At 38.3% G+C, this 17,956-nt stretch overlaps 1 protein-coding gene across 1 annotated transcript in view; it reads left to right on the top strand.

The window, feature by feature from the left end:
* The window catches only part of LOC150083068 (aconitate hydratase, mitochondrial-like), a 305,010-nt gene that overhangs the window by 181,021 nt on the left and 106,033 nt on the right, over positions 1–17,956 (top strand). Inside the window, exon 12 of the mRNA XM_090377767.1 lies at positions 11,181–11,272. Coding sequence (XP_090233893.1) covers positions 11,181–11,272 — 92 coding nt within the window. The remainder of the gene's footprint in view (positions 1–11,180; positions 11,273–17,956) is intronic.

Below are 17,956 nucleotides of genomic sequence, written 5' to 3'. Positions count from 1 at the left end.
TCCAACGACCATGTTGTAAGTCAAATTGGTTGTTTGTAAGCTGGACGTAAGCCCATTTCTGTTTCTGATGCGAAACATCCTTTGGGCACCTACAAAAATTTCAGTGGAGTATTTATTTATTGTATAGCTTGTACAGTGCACATGGAATCAAATTACATGACTCAAGAATGATAGATATAAAATTAAATAAAATAGAACAAGAATCACGGATGAACATTTAACTTTATTTAATAGTCAATTGCCGCATCGGTGCCATCAGGAAGTCAATGGAGTAAATCTAATTGGTCACGAAAAATGCGTCAAGGAAGTGATTGTCATTGCAATCATACTTCATGCAGTTACTACTACAGGAAGTATGATTGCAGTTACTACTACAGGAAGTATGATTGCAGTTACTACTACAGGAAGTATGATTGCAGTTACTACTACAGGAAGTATGATAGCAGATACTACCACAGGAAGTATGATTGCAACAATACAAGTATTTATCATGTGACTACAACAATACAAATATTTGTTAACAATTTCTTTTTTCGAAATTCTCATGAGAATTTTGTGCCAATATAGATGTTTTCACATCAATAATTTTTGAAAATAAAATTTGAGTGTTCAATGATGCTAAAGTCAAGTGCAAAGCATTCTTGAGAATATTGAGCAGGAATGGAAGCAAAAAAAACCTAAGAAAATAAAGACGAAGGTTGGAAGTATCAGGTACCTCAATCAACACTTTTCCAGAGACATTTAGATACATTGCAGTCGCAAGTATACGTCTCTTAATTTAGTTATCATAAATCCATTGTAGGTGCCCCGAAAGGTGTTTCACTTAAAACTAGCTACCCTGCGTGCTCTGCAGAGACAGTTTTTTAACACTATTTATGATTCAATACTACACATAAAATAAAGTAGAAATTATAAAATGAAATACTACAGTATAAGTAATGTGCATTTACCTTTAATACAAAGTAGTACACAGAAGTTTAAAATGGAATACAGTACAAGTAATATGCATTTGCCTTTAATGTGGTCAACTGAATGCACATGCCCCCCAAGTAATTTTTTAATTAAACATGGACTACATTAATTGGAAGAAGAGGTAAAGGAGGCAAGGATGGGAGGATAATCAATTCAGCTTATTCATAGTAACCAATCTTCACGAGGAGGAGTTTCACCATCTGGTGTACTAATAAAATTATCCCCAACATCAGAGACAGCAGCAGGAGACTTGTTTAAAAATATGTCTAATTTACATTGCACACTATGCTGTTTCTTCTTGTTATATATCTCCTTCTGGCAAGCAAGTGCATCTTGGATCTGTCTTGTCAACCTTTGCAAATATTGTTGGGGTATCATAGACTTGGTGTCACACAGCTGTAAGAATGCAGAATTGGAATTTGTGGGAGTACAATGCACAGAAAGGACAGACAGGATGGAGGGAGGAGGGATTATGCTGTTAAGAAACACAAAATCTAAGGAAGTGCATCCAGCTGACATGGGTGGACAGTGCATTTTTTAGTCAGTTTGATGCGACAAGCACAGGGAAAGCAAATTGAGAGTAGGAGTGTGTTATAGGCCTAATTGGGAAAAGACAGTTGTAGAATAGATGTGCCAAAATTTGCCTTTAGCCAGCAGGCAGTTGACTGCTGGAACAAACTACCATATCATAGAAGTTATCCTGAAAAAGGCCTCTGAGGTTGGGCAAATTCATATCTTAGCAATAAATAAACTCGTACACCAACCATAAGAATAAGTATTTCACTGTAACTGAAAATTTACAAATTAAAATAAATAAAATTACTACACTATGTATTTACAAAAACTGATATTATAATAAATTAAATTATGTACATTGTGAAAACATTAAAACTGTAATAAAATCCTTGCAATAAAATATACTAAAATAAACCGGATTAAAAGGAATAAAAACGTTAAGAAACCTGGAGCTTTCGGAAGCATCAGCTTCCTTCCTCAGCAGTAACAAAACTTCCTGCAACACTTCCTTATATAACAGGCTCACGGTACTTATACACGTGGTTCAGTCGGTGGATGGTCTGAACTGGAAGCGGAAACAGCTCGGGAGCGTACCGAGCAAAACTGTTCATCCGTACTTAGGACAATGGTTTCAAACAGAGGATGCATACACATACCTCTGTCCCTATACCTCGAGCCATTTATGGTCCCAGAACCCATGCGCTCGATCCACGATAACCGCATCCTCTGGGGAGATTTGATGCTGCCTCTCCCAAAAATGCTCAGCCACAGCAGACTTGTTGTAATCAGCGGTTTTTATAGCATTTGCATGCTCCCCCAGACGATCCTTGAGCCGTCGTTTTGTCTCGCCCACATAATATTCCCCACAATCTGGGGAATGTTATGTTATTTTATCCTGTATACCACTCCACTACTCAGGTCCTTTGCTATTGGGTCTTTTACTTGGGACACAACTGTGTGCAACCTCCGCCCGGGAAGTTGCACACAACGTGTTTTATAACCACGCAAAATTCTCGCTAGATGCTCAGTAATGCGCGGATAGTAAGGAATGTATGTGGTAGCCACAGGAACAAACGGTTCCTGACGGTTTGACTCTGTTCCTCTACTAAATCTGTCTATGATCCTCTGGGGGTATCCGCATTTTCTAAGGTCTGCTGTACAGTGTGACTCTGCTCTATCTAGTAGAGCTTTTACCACACTATTCTTATGTTGTCCAGCTTGTGCTGAACTATAATGGGTGTACTAGCCTCTGCACATAGGTTTTTTTATACACTGAAGTTTTGAGCCTAGGGCCTATCCTAGAGACCAGTACATCCAAGAATGGAAGGGTACCTCCTGTCTCCACCTCTGAGGTAAATTGGGAGAAGCTATTAAGCCAATGGAGTGCATCATCCTCTCTCCCCTTATGGACCACGGTAAAGGTATCATCTACGTACCTCTTCCATTTCTTTATGGGAAACTGCGACCCACCAAAAACCCTGCCCTCTAACTCCTCCATGGCCAAATTGGCCACAATGGCACTAATGGGAGATCCCATGGCTGTACCGTGAACTTGTTTGTACATAACACCTTGGTACACCATAGTGGTGCTGGCCAGACAAAGTTCCACACCAGAACAAATATCCTCTACATTTAAAAGTGATCTATTACCCAAAGAGACATCATTACTCAACGCTTTTCTAACACAATATATTCCATGTTTAATTGGAATGCATGTGAATAGTGACACAACATCAAAAGAAATCATGCTCTCATTTTCGTTTACAATCAAATCTTTCACAAAACCCACAAATTCTTTGCTGTCTTTTATGACATAGTTGGACTGACCCACTATAGGCAAAATCAATTTAGCCAAGTACCCCGACAAAGCATATGTGGGGCTTCCTATAAATGGTACGATGGGTCTGAGAGGGACTTCCGTCTTATGAGTTTTCGGAAGTCCATAGAAGTACTTGTTTTGTTCACAATTTGAGTAATAGGCAACTTACTGAAGAGCAAGAGGGAGTTTTAAATCTAGGTCCTAAGTTTATGCTTGTACCTCCCATTGCAGAGATAGCAATGGGTATTGAACGGGCCATCAGCAAGCTACCGGAGTCCCTAGCTAATCAGATCCGGGTGAAGTCTGCCGTTATTTTGAGCCAGGTGAAGAAAGTATCTCCGAATCTTAACTTTAGTCAAAGAAATACTTGAATGAACTGAGAAGAGACGATGGAATTGTGGTTTTACCTGTGGACAAGGGCAGATTGACGGTTGTCCTAAACAAAGAAGACTATCACAAAAAAGCATTGGACCTTTTACAGAACAATAATACGTATAAAGTTACTCAGAGAAACCCGTTGGTTGGCCTAGAGTGGCGCTTTAATAAACTGGTACAGACTTGGTTAAAGGCAGAGAAGATTTCCAGGGAGACCTTTTGGTTCTTACATGCTACTGGATGCCAACTCCCCAGGTTCTATGGACTTCCGAAAACTCATAAGACGGAAGTCCCTCTCAGACCCATCGTATCATTTGCTATAAAAACCGCTGATTACAACAAGTCTGCTGTGGCCGAGCAATTTTGGGAGAGGCAGCATCAAATCTCCCCAGAGGATGCGGTTATTGTGGATCAAGCGCATGGGTTCTGGGACCGTAAATGGCTCGAGAGCTTACGAATCAGTTCATCCGAAAACAGTATCATGAATAGGGACAGAGGTATGTGTATGCATCCTCTGTTTGAAACCATTGTCTTAAGTACGGATGAACGGTTTTGCTTGGTACGCTCCCGAGCTGTTTCCGCTTCCAGTTCAGACCATCCGCCGACTGAACCACGTGTATAAGTACCGTGAGCCTGTTATATAAGGAAGTGTTGCAGGAAGTTTTGTTTCTGCTGAGGAAGGAAGCTGATGCTTCCGAAAGCTCCAGGTTTCTTAACGTTTTTATTCCTTTTAATCCGGTTTATTTTAGTATATTTTATTGCAAGGATTTTATTACAGTTTTAATGTTTCACAATGTACATAATTTAATTTATTATAATATCAGTTTTTGTAAATACATAGTGTAGTAATTTTATTTATTTTAATTTGTAAATTTTCAGTTACAGTAAAATACTTATTCTTATGGTTGGTGTATGAGTTTATTTATTGCTAAGATATCATAGAAGTTGACAGCCTAAATAAATTCATGGCAGAACTAGACAAACATTTGAAGTGAATGGATGGGTGAAATGAGAAAGTTTTTTTTTTTTTTCGCTGATGCTATATAAGCTTGTTTTCTTGCATCATATGCCTCTACTAATGCTAATGACTCTGAATACAATGAACAACTGTATAGAGAAATAGAGTGGGCCAGTAAATCAGAATGTCTCATAATGGGGGATTTTAACTTTCCAGATATTGACTGGAACTTGTGGGTTGGTCACTCGCACACTAGCAAGACTTTTTTGGATTAATTGGATGACTGTTTTCTACAGCAGCATGTTCGAGAAGTAACCAGAGGGAGTAATACTCTTGATCTGATTATTAGCAGTGATTCTTCATGCATTAAGAATCTGCAGATAAAGGAACCACTGGGTGGCAGTGATCACAGTGTGCTGACGTGGGATTTACTTAAAGAAGTAACTACCATCCGGGGTAAAGGGAAGGAGTTTTGCTTTCGTAAAGGTGACTATAGTGTTCCCAGACAGTTTTTAAATTCTATACAATGGGACCAACTGATGATGTTACCAACAGCAAATTCTAAATGGAAAGCATTCAGTGAATTAATCTTGGAAGCTACTAGGCTTTTTATAATAACTAAGAAATATGGTTCAAGGTTTAGGCCTAAATGGATATCAGATGAACTAATGAGACTCGTGGCAGAGAAGAAAAATGCATGGGATGCATATAAATTATCAGGTGACATAGAAGACTATGGTAAATATAAGCTAATCTGTAATAAAGTCACAAAGGAGGTTAAGCAAGCGAAGGAAGATTACGAGAAGTCTTTGACAAAGGATGCAAAGAAAAACAACAATAAGCAAAGACTTCTTTACTTATGTCTCTAGAAAGAAGGGGATGAATCAAATTGGTCCACTTGATATCAGTGATTTGACTGTTGATGATCCTGCTCAGGTAGCTGACAAACTGAGTAAGTATTTTGCATCTACATTCACACGAGGATTTATTTAGGGTTATTTAGGGAGGAGAATGCCAGAGTTTATGAAATGCTAATAGGGAGCTAAAAGATTTTGTAATAACTTAGAGCAAAGTGGAGGAGAAATTGTTGAAGATAAACATAAGAAAGACACCTGGGATGGATGGGATTTATCCAGTCATAATAAAAGAGGCAGCAAAGGAAGTAAGCAAACCCTTAGCCATGATTACGAGAGCATCCTTCGACTCATGAGGATGTCCCCATGGACTTGAGATGTGCAAATGTATCCCTAATTCCCAAAGGGGAAGATCACAGGGTGACACGAGTCATTACAGACCTGTTAGTTTAACTTCTGTTCCGGAGAAAATAATGGAGTCGCTAGTTTAAGAAGCATTCCAGGATCATTTACACAACAATGCAGTAATAATTCAGGCTCAGCATGGGTTTATTAAGGGTAAGTCTTGTCTAACAAATTTGATTGGATACTATGATGTGATTACAAAGAAACTGGATGCAAAAAGTAATTTTGATTTCATATACTTGGATTTTAGGAAAGCTTTTTTTGGTGTTGGGCCCATTGTTGTTTTCTGTATTTATCAATGTTATTGACAAAGGTATATCAGGATTAGTGCCTAAGTTTTCAGAGGATACGTTGGTTGGCAGGGTTGTTAATGACAATACACTTCATTACTTCAACAGGATCTAGAAATGTTGATCAAATGGGCTGAGAGGTGGCAACTGAAGTTTAACCTTGACAAATGAAAAGTACCTGAGAGTAACATACCAATTGTGTGGTACTACACTCAGAGCAGTGGAGAATGAAAACACCTGCTGATAATTGTGCAGCCTGATATGGAATTTTCTGAGCAGTGCAGATAGGCTGCAAGTGTAGCATATGGTGTCTTATCAGTGATATATAGGAATTTTCCTAGCAGGGATAAGGAGGTGATTGCCCCCTTGTATAAGGCAATGGTCAGGCCACACCTTGAGTGCTGCATACAGGTCTGGAGGCCTTATTTTAGGAAGGATGTAGAGCTGCTGGAAAGAGTACAGAGGAGGGTAATGAGATTGATGAATGGAACAAAGGGTTGCTTTTACCAAGAGGACATAAATTCAAATTGAGAATAGACAGTTGTAGAATAGATTTGTGGAAATTTGCCTTTAGCCAGAGGGTGGTTGATTGTTGGAACAAACTTCCATCTGTCATAGTAGAGGTTGACAACGTATCAAGGCAGAACTAGAGAAACATTTGGAGTTAATGGATGTGTGAAATGGGAAGGGTGTGTTTTTGGCTGATGATATATAAACTTGTTTTCTTGCATCATATGCCTCTACTAATGCTAATGCTAAATATTTCAACATTAGGATTCATTTCCTCAAACATTTGCATTACCTTATTAAGACCCAATGAATACCTCAGCTAATTTTTTCACTGAAACCATTTTGGGGGTTTCAAGCATTTCTTCTTTTACTTTTGCCTCTCTTCTTTCTTCTTCCTCTGCAACTTCCTGTGACTCCAACTGAGTAAGATTGTCATGAGATAACCCTTCTGCCCCAGTTTTCACCAGCTCTTCAACATCTTCATTATCTATTTCCAACTCCACTTGATTACCCAGGTTCATATCACTAATTGCAGTAAGTGTCTTATCTTTATCAAATCGTTTGAAAGTGTTCCTATATCTTTTCAGTATCTTTTTCCTTATTCCATTAATGCACTCACATTAGAACCTATATTGCTTAGTACCATGCATAGGTTGAAGATTGAGAAGATGAAAGAAGATAATTGTTGACATTAGACTTGAACTTCTGTACATTGTAATTTTCAGGAAATATGTATGAAGTAAGGCTGTTCCAGAAAACAGAAGTTGAATGAATAAATGAAGGAGAAGAAAAGTTGGGTTTGTGAATTTGAATTTGGACAGTAAATGGATGTTGACTGGTTTTGGCGCACGTTCAGACTGCTTTGGAAGAGAGAGTGGGAATTATAGAAGCAAATTCAGAAGAACAGTGCCCATGGAAGTATCTACAGAAGAGGCATGCAGCAGAAATAGAATGTCTATGAGACAGAGATTGGAGAGATTCCGTTAAAGATGAGTCATTAATTAACCTAACTGCCCTCTTTTGAATGGAATCTAGAACTCTGAGAGAGGGTTTGGGAGTACTGCCCCAGATGTGAGAACAATATTCCATGGTAGAGCAGATTTGTGATTTGTACAGAGTGAACAGCTGTTTATAAGAAGAGTAGCACCGAAAGCGAAAGAGAAAATCCAGTTTTTTAGATCCAGTTTTTTGTAATGTGCTTATGCCGAGAGAGATCAGCAGTCAGGGTAATCCCCATTAGAGATATATGATCTTGTCTAGAAATCAGTGTGTCATCGAAGATAGACATAGGAGTAGAAGAATTCTTTTTTGCAAGATATAGGACAGGACCGAGTTTTAGAAAGATTAAAATCAGTTAAGTTACCTTTGCCCCACTGGACAATTACATGGAGATCATCATTTAAGTAATTGGTAGTGGATATTCGAGAAATGGACATGTTACCTTATCCCATGCTGCAACTATGTTCTTGATACAATGCAGAATGTTATAATCCTTTCAAAATTCTTTGAGTGTTTTATCATTCTCAATAGCAGCAGTAGCCTTGCAAAGGTCATGCATAAATAATATGCCTTTGTAATTAATAAAATCTTGAATAGGATGCCAAGAGAGAAGTTTGTGGGATAAAACAGTTGAGGAACCAATCTCCAAATGATGCTAGGGTCATCCATGCTTTTTTTTATTATGTCTATAAAATACTGGCAACATATGTTTATTTATATTTTTTAAAGCCTTTGGGTTCTTTGAATGGTAAATCATGAAGGGTAAATTATGATATTTAATTAAAACCAGCTAAATTACCATCCAACAGAACCGTGACTTGGTTTTTAAATGCCACGAATCCCAGCATGGTTTATGCTTCTTTGTGGATGTATGTGCATTTGTTTCCAAAATTAAACTGGTTTCATCTACATTAAATATTTGCTTAGTCAAGTAATTTCCCCTCTATGATGATGTGATCTAGCTTTTCCTTAAAAGCTTTGGCACACTGATATCAGCACTTGCTGCCTCACCACTCACTTTTACACTATGCAGGTTGTAACAGTTTTTAAATCTTTGGAACCACCCATGACTTGCTGTGAAGATTTGATGATCATCTTTTGTTTGCTCTTTGATTTCAAAAAGGCTTCTTGCTTTAGCTTGGATGGTTAGTTTAAAAATACACGTTTTTGTATCTGATCTTCCATCCACATTACCAATAATTTTTCCATATCACGAAAAGGACCTTGTCTTTTTTTAGTTATCATTGTAGGTGCCGACCCTTTCACTGCATCAAGGATTCTTTTCTTGTTCTTCAAAATGGTTGATATCATAAAGTCGGAAAGCCCAGCATCACATGTGATTATAGAAACTGTTTTTCTGTTTTCATAGTGCAATATTATTTTCATTTTCATTTCTGAATCAATTGCTTTTCTGTTTTTCTTTTCAGCACTTCCAGAACAATCACTTTTTTGCTTGCTAGACATTTTCAAGGGTATTATTAACAAAAAATTTTATAAATGCGAACAACCAAAGCCCAAAATCCACAAATTCCTGACTGAGAGAGAGAACCCATAGTTGTTGCTACAGCATTGTAACACATTACACAATGCATTTATTATATGGCGCCTCCATAGTCAGGTGGGCAGGAGCAGCAGTTCATAGCACATGCTTCTTGATTAGACCAGGGTTCGAGTCCATGACCACCAAATACGGAGGATGCGGAAAGGTCAGGGAATATCCCCAGAGCAATATGGCCTTGGTTGCTAATGCTCCTAAAAACCAAATAACAACAACAGCATTTATTATTTCTTTTTAATTTAATCATTTGTTTCTTTATTTATTAAACTATTTATCCGTTAATTTTATATTTTAGTCATTTTATTAGTTTTATATTTTAGTTTTATTTTTTACAAATCTCAAAAATCTGTTTCTTTACAGCACATATAATTTCCAAACAGCCATCATCTAGGAATGTCAGCATTGTTGTTATTTGACTCAGATATTTTATGTTATATGCATTAAATAAGTAGTCAGAAGTCTTAATAAGAATTAATACACTTGGAATTTGTATTTTGTCCTAGTCTGGTGCCAGACTTCAAAGTGAAAGGACATTTTTCCATATTTATTATTTTTTTTTTCATTCCTGTAGGCATGGTTTACATACATAGATGGGTTTTCGAATGTGGATACTAATTAACTGTTAGAAAATTCATCTAACTAGATGCACGTAGTTTCCTAATACCTGCCAGTATACTCCACCAGTGAAATGTTGGTCCATATGCACCAGAGGTCCTAGTTTTTGCCAGAAAAAAACATGCTCCATATTAACCAACCACCACCACCACCATCTGTCTGGATAGTGAGTACCAAGCATGACGGGTCCGTGGACTCATGTTGCTTCCGCCACACACATACACAAAGGCATGTTGCATCATCATATCATGGTGTTGCATCACCATATCAAAGACTGCTGTTCAAATTGGAATATTGTGGCATTAGAGATAAGTTACTGTTATGGATAAAGGGATGGCTGAGTGGCAGAAGAGAGGTGGGTTATAAAATGACACCACTCTTCTTGGACTAATGCTGTTAGTAGAATCCCTCAGAGACTAGCAGTAAGACGATTAGCACTAGTCCCCATATTAAGGCATATCAAGCTTATAAGTTTGCGGCTGATACAAAGGTTGGAGGGTGGTTAATGACAGGAATAAAGGTGTACTACTGCAACAAGATCTAGAAAAATTAGCCAGATATGCTGAGAAGTAGCAGTTGAGGTTTAATATTGATAAAAGCAATTTACTATGTATGGACAACAGTTATCCCAGAATACCATATCAGTTGGGTAGTATGTTATTTCATTTCCCACCACATTCAAGGTGGTGAAGAACAAAAGAGACTTGGAGTAATTATACAATCTGACATGAAGTTCTCTGAGTACTGCAGATGGGGAATTGTGACAGCTTCTGTGGTTTTGTCAATGATATAAAGGAATTTTATATCATTGTCGATCTGCCAACCCACACTGGACCAGTGTGGCAGATTATGGTCCATTTTCCTCAACATGAATTGTTCGGGAGGCTTCCATCCTGCAGTGGATTGATAATGGCTTCAGTTTACCTTTACCTTTTAGGCCTACGTCCAATGAACCTTAGCTGAAATTTGAACTGACATCCATTTGATACCACAGTACAGTAAATTAATTAACAAACCTACACTAGTCAGGTTGCTGGTATAAACATTTGTTGTGAAAATGAGAAAGAATAGAACTCTGTATAACTTCAAACACATCAAATCACATTTTAAATTTACAAGGAAAACTTAGAATATAAAATAATTAAAAGAATCTATCAAATTCTGAAGGAACTGATAATATTTTAAAATAGTATAACTAAAATAGTATAAATAGTATTAACACCATTTTTTTCCCCCTAAAGAAATTGTATATAAAAAAAAATCTTAGGATATTGACCTTCATTACTTATTTTATTCATAAATTTTTCAGAAATATCTGATTTAGCTGATAAGCATTCAAAACTATTAAATCCTGATCCCAGCTGTGAATATGATCAAGTTATTGAAGTTAATTTGAGTGAGGTAATTTCATTTTATTTTAATTTAAATTAGTATCTTTTTTATTATTGCCAAAATAATTTCATATAAGAAATTATGTATAGTTTACTTGCTCTGGATTTAAAATATATACAGGGTGTCTCAAAAATATTGGTACAAACGTTTAGAGGAGGTAGGTAACATCTAAAAGAATGTGAATCGCATAGGAACCCATAACTGGAAACATCACGGGGAAAGTAGTAGCAGAGGCACAAGAAGCAGAAATGACACAAAACACTAATTAGTGGCAAACATTTATTTGACATAATATGAACAATGGAGTATGAGATGAATGCATTTCATGATGTTACAACAGATGCTCGAAGATTCCACCATGAGACGCGATGCATGCGTGACACCAACGCAGCATGGATTGGCAGACACGGTCGAACACACCTGGAGTTTCTTTGACAGTAGCAGCAGCGCAGACGAGTCTTGTCACGTGATCCATTTCCGTCTCCACAGGCAATTCATACACGATAGATTTGAGGGCCCCCACAGAAAGAAATCAAGGCTCGATAAATCAGGTGAGCGTGGGGGCCAGGCAAGGGGTCCACCATGGCCAATCCATCAACACCCAAAATGGCTGTTCAAATGGTCACGAACACACTTCCATAATGGGCAGGCGCCCTGTCATGTTGAAACCAAATATTGCATCTCATATTTGCTGGAACATTGTCAGGTAACCATGGTAGAACTTGTTCAAGAAAGATTTGATATTTAGTGGAGTTCATGTGGGATGGTAACAGGTATGGGCCGACTAAGCAGTCACTGACCATACCTACCCATACATTTATTGCGAAGTGATGTTGTGCCGCATGAGGGCGCACACCGTTTGGGTTGTCGTGAAATAAGCCTCATCCGTGAACAAAACATAGGCTGGAAAATTCAAGTCTTGAACACTTTCTTGGAGAAACCACTGCACAAAAGCCACATGTGCAGGATGATCTTGGGAGAGCAGTAACTGAACCCTTTGGAGATGAAAGGGGTGTAAGGAATCGTCATGTCAGACACGCTGTACACTGCAACGAGACACTCCTAAGGCAGAGGCAACGGCATGTGTGTTGGTAGTAGGATTATTCTGGACGGCATTCAACATACTTTCTTCCATGGCGGGAGTTCGCATTGAACGTGGTCTGCGCACTACTCCTGTTACCTCTAAATGACCCATAATCGCACAAATTTCCCAGACAGACATGTACCGGTGGTCCGGTACATGTCTGTCTGGGAAGCGTTATCCATAAATTCGTTGAGTGGCTCGTCCATTGCCCTCTGCTAATCCATACACTAGGTGCATGTTTGCCAGCTCACAGTTCATATATCGATGCATGCTCTTCGTGTGGCGACTACTGCTTGAATGAGTAAACCAGAAATTTTCCCTCTCGCGAACTGAAGAACAGCGCCGTCTACCGACTTACGGTGACGTTTCCGGTTATGGGTTCCTATGCGATTCACATTCCTTTAGATGTTACCTACCTCCCCTAAACGTTTACCAATATTTTTGAGACACCCTGTATAGTAATCAGATACAACAGTTTTCATCAGTGTTTTAATTTTAATAAATCAGAAAGTGAAAGTTCTGTAGACGTTGTACTCTCAAAATTCCAGTTCTGCATTCCTTATATCTGTGTGACACCAAATCTCTGATATCCCAACAATATCTGCCTTTGATGTTTTGAGCAATACCTCAAATTCATCAAATTTATTTACCAAACTCATAGCATTGCTGCACACGCAAGTATACATGCACCTGTTCCTGTTCTTAGCTACCCTAACACAATCCATGTGTTTACTTGTACTGCAATGACTTCCAGCAGTCTCTGAAATACCCTGCATCTTGTTTTCCAGGCTGCTGCCCATTCCAATAGCAGCAGTGCAAGAATTACTTTCACCTCTGCCAGTGGCTACTGTTAATCTATTAGTCCTTGTATCCCCCCCTCCCCCTCCAAGCTAGCAGTTTTCCAACCCACCTAACACTGCCTTGATAACTTCAGCAAATATTCTTGCACCCTTTCTGTTTAAGTGTATCCTATCCCTGTAGAAGCAGTCTCTCCTGTTAAGAAGTACAGACCAGGCTGAAAAAAATTCTACCCCTCGAGCCTTGCATAGTCTTTCCAGGGCCGAATTGATCGACAGGGCTCTCATCATATACTCCCTCCTATCGTGTCCTGGCAGAATTGCAGACACTTTCAAATTCAACCCTAATTCATGGGTTTTTTTTCAGCAGTGACCTGTACTTGTTAAGTAATTCTGCCAGTCTCTTACTCTTAATATCATTAGTGCCAACGTGTACAACAATATCACCTTTTGTGCCCTTAAAATATGATATTCGTTGTACAACGTCATCATGACGACTGGGCTAGCCAGGTGGGTAAAGTGGCTGCCTGGCAACCCAAAGGTCATGGGTTCGAATCCCGCCTCAGGCTTGGATAAAAGTACTGCAAAAACCTTGGGAGGTGCATTATGGCCACACAAGCCAATGCGCCAACAACTACCAAAAAAAAAAAAAAAAAAAAACGTCATCAACCTTGACCCCTGGCAGATATACCCTGGTCCTGTTCCACCTATCGTTTTTACATACCATATTCCCCGTTTCCCTGACAATACAGTCACGAACAATTACTAGTTCCTGTGGACCAGCACATTCTGCCTTGGGGGTTGCCGCTGTGTTGCGTGATTATCAAGTGCAAGCTCTGGCATTGATGTGGGCAGCTGAGAGCTTGATGGGCCCCTCAATTTAGATCCTTCGATGGCATCCACCCTGTCCTTCAAGCTCTCATATAGAGCCATAACAACACTGAGCTGTCGCCTGATTTCCTTACACTCCTTACATCGCGCACACAAAAAGACATCCCCCATGGCAACATCATGTCCCATACCCGATTGCTCCACAAACATCAATCAAACAGTGCATTTTAAAAGGCTGTGATTCAGAGGCAACTGCCCCCTCAGTTCTCCCCTGAGCCACAGTACTCCCATTAGCTTGAGCCTTTTGCTTTGTTGCTCTTGTCTGAGTCATGATTTCGATTTAATTTCAATAAAATTTCAATTTCAGTACAAAATTATAACCCTAAACTTGTATCCCAACACAGTTATAACACTATATATATTTTTTCAGTATCGAGTGTTATCTACGAGTTCTGTTTATGTAACTTCCGTATCAAGTTATGTATTAATTAATTATGTTATGTTTGTAAAATCTAAGTCGTTATATGTATTTAGTTAAAAAGTACAATTTAATTGACAATGAGGTTTAACAAGATTAATAGATTTTACTGATTAATTGACAGTACTTTTTAATATTCTGTACTATACTAAGCTAACACTATCTGGTTCGGGATATAACATTGTATTAAATTAACTTCCAAAATCTCGCTGTCTCAATTCAGAATAAACCAAGGATCTTGACTAGGTCTATAAGCTATTTATAGAAAATAATTTAATATAACAATTGGTCAATAAAGCAGCTAAATATGGCTAAAAAAACCTCGTTCAGCAGAGCTGCAAAACTTGTAACACGTGGATTATATACGCTATGTATAAATATAGTGCAAATGCATCAGGATTATATACGCTTACCGATACTAAGTAATAACCTACAAAATCTCTATCTAAGTTAAACTTTAAACTAAGTGTCGTAACTAGGAATATAAAGCTACTCTAGAAAATAAGTTAATATGCCAATTTAAGCTAATAAAACACAAAAAACTTCTATTTCCAGGAGCAGTAAAAACTTTGCCTGCACAAGGCTACTCTCGATTTGTTTTGTGTAGTGCCAATTTTTTACCTTATAAAGAGTTATTTGTTGTGCAAGTAGTTATAAATAGTGAATTTATTCGGGGAATACTCTTTGGCAAATAAATTTATTTTTTATAGTAATGGCCACCAAAACTGCAAAAGAAGGAAAAAAACCGACATTGAAAAGAAAATTAATTTCTCTCAAAGAAAAAATTTAAATCTTGGATCGGTTGAAAAATGGAGAATAACAAGGAGTTGTTGCAAGGACTTTGAATTTAAATGAATCAACAATTTGTACAATCAAACAAAATGAGCAGAAAATCAGAGATAGTGTTATTGCTGGTCAACGATAAGTGCAAAGCGCATTGCTCGTGTACGCGATATTTTTATGAAAAAAATGGAGAAATCTCTAATGGTTTGGATTGAAGATTGCACTCACAAGAAAATGCCTTTGAGTGGAAATCTTATTAAACAAAAAACCCTCAAAATTTATCAATATTTAAAAGAACTGGAACAAGATTTTTCAGAAGAAAGCTCTCAGCATGAATTTTGTGCTGGTTCGAAAATTTTAAAATCAATTTTCTTTACATAATCTTCAGCTCCAAGGAGAATCAGCATCAGCAGATGTAGATACTGCCCAAAAATTCCCAGAAGAACTTTTAAAAATCATTGAAGAAGGTGAAAGGCATGACTTACACCTAGCTTATTTTAAAATTGGTTTTTTAGCTGATTTGTGCCTGATATAGAAAGATACGCAAAGAAAAAGAATATATTGTAGACCAGGTATTCAGTGTAGACGAATTTGGGTTAAACTGGAAAAAAATGCCAAAATGCACTTATGTATCGAAAAATTAAAAAACAGCTCCTGGAATCAAAGTTTCTAAAGACAGAATTACTCTACTGTTTTGTAGTAATGCGTCAGGTGCAGATAAATGAACCACTAGGTGGCAGTGATCACAGTGTTCTGAAGTGGGAGTTACTCAAAGAGGTAACTACCATTAGAGTTAAAGGGTTGGGGTATTGCTTTCGTAAAGGCGACTACGATGGACTGAGACAGTATTTAAATTCTGTACAGTGGGATCAACTGATGATGTTACCAACAGCAAATTCAAAATGGGAAGCATTCAAAGAACTTATTTGACCAATCTGATTCATCCCCTTCCCTTCTAGAGTTTACATAAGTAAAGAACTCTTTGCTGTTTTTCTTTGCATCCCTTGCCAAAGATTTCTCGTACTCTGCCTTCGCCTGCCTAACCTCCTTTGTAACTTGGTTACAGATCAACTTGTATCTATCATAGGCTTCTGTGTCATGTGTTAATTTGTATGTATCCCATGCATGTTTCTTCTCTGCCATATGCTTCATCAGTTCATCTGACATCCATTTAGGCCTAAACCCTGAACAATATTTCTTAGTTGGTATGTAAAGCCTGGTAGCTTCCAAGATTAGTTCCTTGAATGCTTCCCATTTTGAATTTTCTGTTGGTAACATCATCAGTTGGTCCCACTGTATAGAATTTAAATACTGTCTCAGTCCATCGTAGTCGCCTTTACGAAAGCAATAACCTTCCCTTTACCCCTAATGGTAATTACCTCTTTGAGTAAATCCCACTTCAACACACTGTGATCACTGCCACCTAGTGGTTCATTTATCTGCAGATTCTTAATGCATAAAGAATCACTGCTGATAATCAAATCAAGAGTATTCCTTCCTCTAGTTGCCTCCCGAACATGCTGATGTAGAAAACAATCATCCAATAAATCCACAAAAGCCTTGCTAGTGTGTGAGTGACCAGCCCCCAAACTCCAGTCAATATCTGGGAAATTAAAATCTCCCATTATAAGACTCTCTGATTTACTGGCCCACTCTATTTGCCTGTACAGTTTCTTATTATACTCCTTAGAGTCATTAGGCCTATAGCACACTCCTACTCTCAATTTTGATCACCCAATGCTTATGTCACACCACCAAACTGACTCGACACTGCTCTGTCCAGCGATGTCCACTGGCTTCACTTCCTTCGATTTTATGTATTTTTTAACTAATAGCATAACCCCTCCTCCCTTCCTATCCAGTCTATCCTTTCTGTAGACGTTGTACTCCCCAAATTCCAGTTCTGCATTCCTTATATCTGTGTGACACCAAGTCTCTGATATCCCAACAATATCTGCCTTTGAATACCTCAAATTCATCAAATTTATTTACTAAACTCCTAGCATTGGTGTACACACAAGTATACATGCACCTATTTCTATTCTTAGCTACCCTAACACAACCCATGTGTTTACTTGTATCGCAGTGACTCCCAGCAGTCTCTGAAATATCCTGAATCTTGTTTTTCAGGCTTCTGCTCATTCCAATAGAAGCAGCGCAAGAATCTCTTTCACCTCTGCCAGTGGCTACTGTTAATCTATTCGTCTTTGTATCCCCCCCCAAGCTAGCAGTTTTCCGACCCACCTAACACTGCCTCGATAGCATCAGCAAATATTCTTGCACCCTTTCTATTTAAGTGTATCCCATCCCTCTAGAAGCAATTCTCCTGTTAACAAGTACAGTCCAGGCTGAAAAAAATTCTACCCCTTGAGCCTTGCACAGTCTTTCCAGGGCCGAATTGATTGACAAGGCTCTCATCATATACTTCCTCCTATCGTGTCTGGGCAGAGTTGCAGACACTTTCAAATTCAACCCTATTTCACGGCTTTTTTTCAACAGTGACCTGTACTTGTTAAGCAATTCTGCCGGTCTCCTACTCTTGATATCATTAGTGCCTACGTGTACAACTATATCACCTTTTGTGCCCTTAAAAGATGATATCTGCTCTACAGCGTCATCAACCTTTGCCCCTGGCAGACATACCCTGGTCCTGTTCCACCTATCCTTTTTACAAAGCATGTTCCCCGTTTCCCTGACAATAGAGTCACCAACAACTACTA

Source organism: Mastigoproctus giganteus, chromosome 7 (genome assembly GCF_048544385.1).
Source record: "Mastigoproctus giganteus isolate SK-2022 chromosome 7, ASM4854438v1, whole genome shotgun sequence".
NCBI classification, from domain to species: Eukaryota; Metazoa; Arthropoda; class Arachnida; order Uropygi; family Thelyphonidae; genus Mastigoproctus; species Mastigoproctus giganteus.
This window is presented reverse-complemented; position numbering and strand designations above follow the sequence as displayed.